This window comes from Tupaia chinensis, unplaced genomic scaffold (assembly GCF_000334495.1).
Source record: "Tupaia chinensis unplaced genomic scaffold, TupChi_1.0 Scaffold148822_2, whole genome shotgun sequence".
Classification (NCBI taxonomy): Eukaryota; Metazoa; Chordata; class Mammalia; order Scandentia; family Tupaiidae; genus Tupaia; species Tupaia belangeri.
The window spans coordinates 387,360-395,062 of record NW_006208670.1 but is presented as its reverse complement, the minus strand read 5'-3'; the positions used below and the strand labels follow the sequence as shown (position 1 = coordinate 395,062).

The 7,703-nt window shown below is 54.7% G+C and overlaps 2 protein-coding genes across 12 annotated transcripts in view; one reads left to right on the top strand and one right to left on the bottom strand.

Moving 5' to 3' along the window:
- ANKRD28 (ankyrin repeat domain 28) overlaps nt 1–1,633 on the top strand; it is an 89,956-nt gene extending 88,323 nt beyond the window's left edge. Inside the window, exon 29 of the mRNA XM_027769161.1 lies at nt 483–1,633. The gene's annotated coding sequence lies outside the window, so the exon portion shown is untranslated. The remainder of the gene's footprint in view (nt 1–482) is intronic.
- Nucleotides 1,634–5,459: 3,826 nt separating this feature from the next.
- Nucleotides 5,460–7,703, bottom strand: part of BTD (biotinidase) — a 19,569-nt gene continuing 17,325 nt past the window's right edge. For all 11 annotated transcript variants that reach the window (XM_006170699.3, XM_027769166.1, XM_014585093.2 and 8 more), the window contains one exon: nt 5,460–7,562. In XM_006170699.3, coding sequence (XP_006170761.1) covers nt 6,390–7,562 — 1,173 coding nt within the window. In that variant the 3' untranslated portion in view covers nt 5,460–6,389. The remainder of the gene's footprint in view (nt 7,563–7,703) is intronic.

Below are 7,703 nucleotides of genomic sequence, written 5' to 3'. Positions count from 1 at the left end.
CTAAACGAGCCCGACTCGGCGACCTCCTGAGAGGCAGGCCGGCCGGCCGGGGCCTTCGCAGCCGAGCCCTGCAAACCCTTTTCCAGGACAAAGGCACTTTCTTAATCACGTCCAAGTCCAACCTGAGAGGAGAAGACCGCACAGCGAACGGCGTCGGAGACGCGATGACGTTAGGGGACAGTTTAAAGGCAAGTTTTGCAAAAGAAACTTCTAGAATCTTGAAACAGACTTGACCAGAGGAAAACACACTGATGTCAGATTGCTTTGTGGAATTGTTTAATTTGGTTTTGCAGTGCCAGAATAATTCGGGACACTGTACCCCAAGCTGCTTACACAAGCAACACTATCGTGAAAGAAGAGATAAGGACACTAGGTTTAAATTTTCTCAATAAAATTGCAACTAAATTTAAAGGCAATAAACGTTTGGTACAGTAGGCATTATGTGCACAGCAAATTGCCAAAGGGACCAAATAACTTAAAAGGTGTTTTTTTTTTTAATAGAATGTCATTTTGTGGAAACTGGAGGAGATGAAATGAGACATTATCTAAACCAAACTTTAATATTTCTGAAAACGAAACTTGAGATTTGGTTTTAATTTTTTTTTTAAAGAAAACATCTGAAAGCCTTCCAATACTGTACTAAACCCATGAGAGAAAGCAGATGTATTTTTACATTTTTTCTTTTACATAAAAATTCCAATTTCTATATTAGACTTGAAAACCAGCTGACTGGGTGCAGTATGGGTGAGAGTACTTGTGACATAGACACGCCATGGGTTGGCATCCGTCTCTGCCCTGTTTTGAATGGTATGGGTTTAAAATTGAACTATTTTTGTTTAAAAATATAAAGAATTTCCTAAAAAATACTTCACAAAATCAAAAAGCAGTTATTTCACCCTATTGCAGCCCAGGGGTCCTGGAGAGTAGAATTTTCTGCCCTGAGACTTCGGACGGTGCAGCCATCACTTAGGCTCCTTTGGCCTCCACACTGGGCTGGGAGACTCTGGTTGTCTTTTATGTGACTTTGAAAAAGGGAAGAGTCAGAAGGAAGACTGCCCCGCTACGCATACGTCAAACTTCATGCAGTCTCTCGGAAGGCGTTTCTGTGTTGGGCAAGATTTAAAACAGGAAAGCTTTGGTCCTACTCAGATTGAAGGTAGCGTGTATCATCTGTCGTATTTGGAGAGAGACAGTAGCCTGCCAGATTGGAGACCACCGTTCACCAGAGAGAAGGCCTACACTGAGGCTCTTACTCACAGTTACGTGGTTCTGCTTTCACTGTAATGTCACTTTCCCAGTGACAATGACCTCACCTGGGTGAGGAGTCTTACAGGTCTGGGTAAAGTTCTGTAAGTGGCAACAAAATGATATCCAATTTTATTTTATCCTTTTTGTATTGTGAAACTGGAAACCTTCCAACATTGTAAATTATCAGCTGGTTTTTCTGAATATAAAGTGTGAAAACACAGAACAGTATTTTGATCTATTTGATAATTTTGTGGGGTTTTTGAAGAATTACTGAGCATGTACATAGAAATAGTGATTGCTTGAATACTGTATCTACTTGCACTCTTTCAGTACATCAAGATTCCTGTATATTTTAGAGTATAATAAAACACAGATGTGAGTTGTATTTAATGAATAATGTATTTGTATCTGTGCATATTATCTAAAAATCTATAAAGTTTCTAGGGCATTGACTACTAGATTTTAAGCCTTTTTTTCTAAAGTATTTACAGAAATGATAAATGTAATCCTCCACCTTGTCTTTATAATGTGAAGAATCATGAGGAGCCCTTCCTAACTATTACTGCTAGGAAGGTGAATATGCATTTTAAAGACAGTGGACTACATTTCTACTGTACCTTTTGAAAAAAAGAAAACTCAAGCAGATTCTAAAAGTATACATCTGTGTGCTTTCTCTTTCCTTTTAGGAATTCTCTTCTGAATTCCCTGAGGGAACTTTCTAGAACCTCAGAATTGAAAGCAACCTGAGGTTCATCAGTCTAACCTCTTAGCGAAGGCAGGCGTTCCCCTCTGCAGGGGTGATCTTTCCACCTGACCCCTTCCCGTGACTACCTCACCAAGCCGTCCGTCCAGGTGTCGGGCAGCTCTGGCGGTCAGAAAGGTCTTCCTTAGCTGGAGTCGAAGCCTCCCTCCTGCTGCCGTCTGCCCGAGGGCCCGGGCTGAGCTCACACCCCCTGCCGTGTCTTCTCTTTTACAGGTGGTTTGCCGCCTCTGCCGAGGAGGTCTCCAGAAGGCCTCGTTAGGCACACTGTTAGATGTTCCACGCCCAGTGAAACCCAGGGTGTAGCTGGAAGGGAGCGGGCTGCCCTCAGCTCCCTCCCATGCCCCGGGACTCAGACCCTACCTCGCTCCCACGTGAACGATGCTTTTTCTAGGCACGTGGGTGAGGCGGTGGTTGAACTGCCAGCCAGCCAGGAGGGCTCTGGGCTGCTTGGCAATTGCCCCCGAGGTGGCCTGTCTCCCAGCTCGGTCAGCGCCTTCCTCACGCCTGCACCTGACAAGGGCACACCCACACAGCATTTGAACACCACCAGTGTTGGGGCGAGTCCATGGGCTACGTGAGCGAGCAGACAGGCAGCACGTAGGCTCCTTGGAGTCACACCTTGCTGCCGAGGAGGACGCAGGCCCTCGTCCGCAGGGCTTTGCCTTCTCACGGACGCAGAGGAGCCAGGCTACTTTCCACACTTCCGCGTGGGAGGTGACGGCCGAGATAAGGGGTACCAGCCTGTGCTCTCGACTCCTGTGGGAAAAGGGCCATGGCGGAGGCCCTCCTTTACCCAGACGCTCGGCTCAGCAGCGCCATTCGTTCAGATCTCTAAGGGGAGCTGTGACTTCGGGGGAGTTTGGCTTCTATCAGACCTTTTAAGTGAAATAAAGCTTTTTAATGCAATAAATAAAGTGTCACTCTTTTTTACATGCATGTATCTTTTTCTTTATCTTTGAGTATATTTAATGAATAATTACTTGTATCTCTGCCTATTTTCTAAAAATCTATCAAGTTACTGTTCACTTATGACACATTTTTACCTTTCTTTTAAAATTCAAGGACTGGGGGAGCCGACAGGTGGTGTGGTGCTAAGGGCGCTGAATTCCCACATGGCCAACCGCAGTTCAAGTCCCGGATCTGGCGGCTTGCTTTCTCACTTTCCATCTCTCTCTGTTCCTTTCTGGTCAAATTAAAATAAATGAAGTTAAATACTTCTAAAAAGAAAAGAAAAGAAAACTTAATGGCTGGGTTAGTCCATGGCATGGTGGTTAGGGTGGCTGGATCCCACGTGGCCAACTGCATGGGTAGAGTCCTGGACTTACGTCACTGCTTTTAGGAGAAACACATACATGCAACTGCAGCAGGTGCTCTCCAGACGCCTCCCGTGAGCCCAGAGCTCTGGCAGGCTCTGGGAGTACAGCAGTGGGAGAGTCGCGTAGCTGGCCTTCACGGAGGAGACTCGAACCCAGTGCCATCTGCATGGCTGCCGCTGTTGCTTCCTCGCCCCATGTGCCAGATGCTTGTGATAATCAGCCTCACACATGCCTTTGCGGGATGACCCTGCTTCACGCTGGGGCCCCTGTCGACCCGATTCCCTGCTGGGATGGGCTTCAGTCTGCTGCTCTCATCCCTGGGACTGGGCTGAAACCCAGCCACCGTCTCGGCTCTCGGCAGAGGGAGAAGCACGAGAAGGCACCCGGCCCGCTGTCTGCATCGCCACCGTCCACCGCAGGGCACGCGGCCGCTCTGCCTGTGGGGGAAGGTCCCGCACGCGGTGCACCTGCCCGAGGAGAGCCAGCACGTCTGCCGCCCTCCTCCCTTTCCCCACGGGCGTGCCTGGTGCTGCTGCTCTGTCCAGAATCTTTTCGTGATGCCCTTGTAGTGTGGATGGTCCAGAGAGAAAACTGAGTAGCAAATTGCTTTTTAAGTGTGCTACAGGGTGGCACGGTTGCCAGAGGGGAAGGGAGAGATCACCCCCCAACGGCCCCTGTGGCACTCACACTCCACCACTCCTTGCCACGGGGCAGCCTGGCATCGTTTAACCGACAGGTGCTGGGCGGGGGTGGGCTCCTGGGTAAGCAGGTCATAGCCACCGGGGGCCTGGCCTCTGCAGACCAGGCTTACAGGGTGCCCATCTGTCACAGCCACGGAAAGGCGTCTCACAGCGTCACTTCTGCCCGCCCTACCCAGCTCCAGGGAAGGAGCAGGGCCAAGCTCAGGACTGACGGGACTGTCGGCATCTTGGGAGGCAGAGTGGGGCCAGACACTCTTCTGACCGTTCAGATCCCACTGGCCCGGAACCAGCAGACGGCCCACTTCCTCCGAGTCCGACAGACCCGCGTGGACGGGCCCACTTCCTCCGAGTCCCACAGACCCACGTGGACCGGCCCACTTCCTCCGAGTCCCACAGACCCACGTGGACCGGCCCACTTCCTCCGAGTCCGACAGACCCACTGGCCCGTGTGGCCCACCCACTCCCTCCCAGGCCCACGGCTCCACAGACTGCCCTCCTGGCTCCCGTGTGGCCAGAGTGCGGCTCTCTGCCTTTGGGATGGACTGGCACGTCGCAGTCGGCCAGTGTCCTGACCTCATTTCTGTGGCCCAGTGGTCCCCACCTGGCTCTGCCCTCAGGACGCCACTGCCACTTCTCAACTGACTAGTGGTGAGCCCTGGCTCCCCACAAGTGACTTGTCTTAGGACCAGCCCGTCCTGGATGTCAGTGCCTTGGGGCGGGGGCCCGTGCTTCTCCAGGGCAGAGTGCGGGCCTGTAGGACTGGCCTCTCAGGCCGCTGTCTTGTTTTGAGAATCTTCTCCTGAGAGACAGAGACAACAGTCTCTATGGGACTTCGACCAAGTCACCCATCACTGCTTTAGCCATGCTCAGCCGGGGGCACCCGCAGGCCTGTTGGGCTCAGGGAGGCCTCCGGGCAGAGCTGGCGACCCCTGAGGCACCACCGGCCGTCTCTCGGGCTGATCCGGACGTCCCAGTCCCTAAGGCCCAGGATGCAATTGAAGCCAGTGGCCGGCTCCGTCTCCGGGAAGGGCGTGGGCATGGACGACCACATCTGGAGCTCACCCAGGCCTGCGCTGGAGGGTGGAGAGCACTGTCCCCTCCCACTCCAGGGAGACTTCCCGGCTCCGTCCCACGCTTCCTCAGGAATTCTGTGGGGTTCCTGCCGGTGCCTGAGGATGTGACTCAGCCAGGGCTTTGAAGGCAGCCCTGAGTCAGCAGGGCCCAGCGGGCTGATTCATTCTCTGAGGCCAAGGCTAGGGAAGGCTCCATGACCCGCCCTGGGCCCCCAGGAGAGGAAATGGCCAGGCCGCCAGTGTGAACCCTGGCAGGGGACGCTAGGATCCAAGCTCTTAATTCTCCAGCCTAAAAGCCACGGAAGGGTCTGGAAGGCTACGGGGAGAGAACTGCACTCTTACGTTAATACAATTCCAGTTTTTACATTTGTTTTTAGCATCCACCGTTTAATTTAAAAAGAGTTACAGCCAAATAGCACAAGACAACGGCCCGTTCTGCCCTGCGAACGGCCCGAGCCAGACGGCGTGGAGTCGAAATCCTGCCGGGTACCAGCTACATAGAAACCGCCCGCCGACAGCTGTCTTCACCACCCTCAACGGGGGGTCCTCATCTGGGACCAGGACGGGGGGCCCCAAAATGCCCATGAGCAGTAAAATAAACGCACATTACGGAGGGCGGCCCCACAGCAGTTCCGGCAAGTTTGGTTTATGGGGTGCTGGGCCTCACTGCAGAGGGGAGGCCCCCCGGGGGACCCCACGCCAGATCACGCTGGATCAGTCCTCTCCGCACAGCTGGGCCAGATGCTGTACAGAAAGAGCAGGCCTCCCCAGACCTCCCCAGCCGGCTCCGGCCTGCCCACCCGGGCCCTGCCCACACGCTCCCCTCACGGACTCAAAGGCAGACTGAGAGAGACTTCTGTTTTCAGAGGGGGTTCCAGATCTCCGTTCCTTACATCGCAGGTGGCCTGGGACACCATGTCACCTGGACGGGCTCCAGCTGGCCAGGCCCGAAAGGTCCCCGTGGCCACCATGCTAATACAAAGCTGGTTTCCACCGTCTGGACGGTTCGAGGCTTCTGAAATACTTACGACTGACGAGGGACAGAACACCCACGCCTCGGCTTGGTGGCCATTTATTTCATCCCAGCACTCACAGCCTACCGTGTGCGGAGAGGCTTGCTACGGGGAGGCGTGGCTTGAAAAAGGCAAGTGTGAATAGAAAACACCAGAAAATGTCTCGTAACTTACATGGGAAAGGAAGAGACTGAGGGACTGTCCAGCCTCCTCCTCCCGCAGCTCCCAGGGCAGGAGGTGCTGTGACAGAAGGGGACAGGTGGCCCCACGCCGGTCTAGTCCCTGTCGTACAGCCGCCCGTACAGAGCCGCCGTCACCAGCCCTGACGACAGGCTGCGCTTGCTCAGGAAGTACTGGCCGCGCTCCCAGCCCAGCCGGTCGGGCGCCTCCGGCGTGACCCCTGAGCTCAGGAGCACGGGCAGGATGTAGGGCGTGCTGAAGTTGCCCCAGAGGTGGAACTCGAACAGCCCTGCAGCCGTGGACAGCTCCTGCCCGCAGGTGTCCAGGCCCGGCCCGCCGCACCTGACCAGGGCGCACACCTGCACGTAGTAGGTGCCGTGCACGGTGTGGAGGCCGTCGAAGACCCCCAGGGCGTACAGCTCCCCGGACAGGGCGGGCCTCTCGTAAAGCAGGGAGCAGCAGAGCTCATTGGCGCAGACCTGGAGATGGCCGGCCTTTCCCCACACGGGGACCAGCGTGAAGTTGTCGTACATCATCTCGGCGTGGAAAGCCGGGGGCGCGTCTGCGTCCGGCATGGCGGCCCCAGCACAGCGGACCTCCTGTGCGTCCTTCTCACAGGACAGATGGCTGGACAGGATTTTCAGAAACTCCGCGTGGGCGGGGTCCGCTGTGTTGGCTGCGTTCTCTGTGCCAGTGAGACCCAGCGGATTTCTGGGCACCTGAGCAATTACAAGGTGACCTTCAGGGTCTTCCATGTCATGGTACCAAGAGGACTTCCGAGGGCTGTGGATGCCACTCCCCGTCATCCCCAGAGACGGGTGGTGGATGTTGGCCGCCAGGACGTTGACGCCGAAGGCCAGGGCAAAGGCTTTCTGGATCTCGACGGCCGCCAAGAGTGGGAGCTGGTTCATCCAGGCGGTCGGGTACACGATGTGCTTCACCTCGGGGTCTCTGAGGAGTCGCACGGCCGGCTCGAAGAACAAGATATCAAAGCAGGTGAAGATGCCAAACCTGCCCGCAAAGGGGGTATCGAACGTGACGTGGTCTGCCGTCGGGGGCGTGTCAAAAGCTGCCTCAAAGTAGAGGTTGTGTTTCCGGTAGCGGGCGAGGAGGGTCCCGTTACTGCTGAACACGACGTTCGTGTTAAACTGGTACCTCCCATCGTCGGGGCACCCTAGGTCACTGCTGTGACAAGGCTGCTTCGTCCCAAGATTGGCCACCACGAACATCTCCCCCTTGATGGCCATGCAGCTCAGGCGCTGGAGGACCTCGGGGAAAACAGAGACAAATGGATTTTTAGCCGAAAATGTGCAGAGGCCATGAACAGGCGACTCACAGAGGAACACGGACGAGTCTGAGAAGACACTCCATCTTGTTAGTAATGGGAAGAAGCAGACTGAGATGTCCCT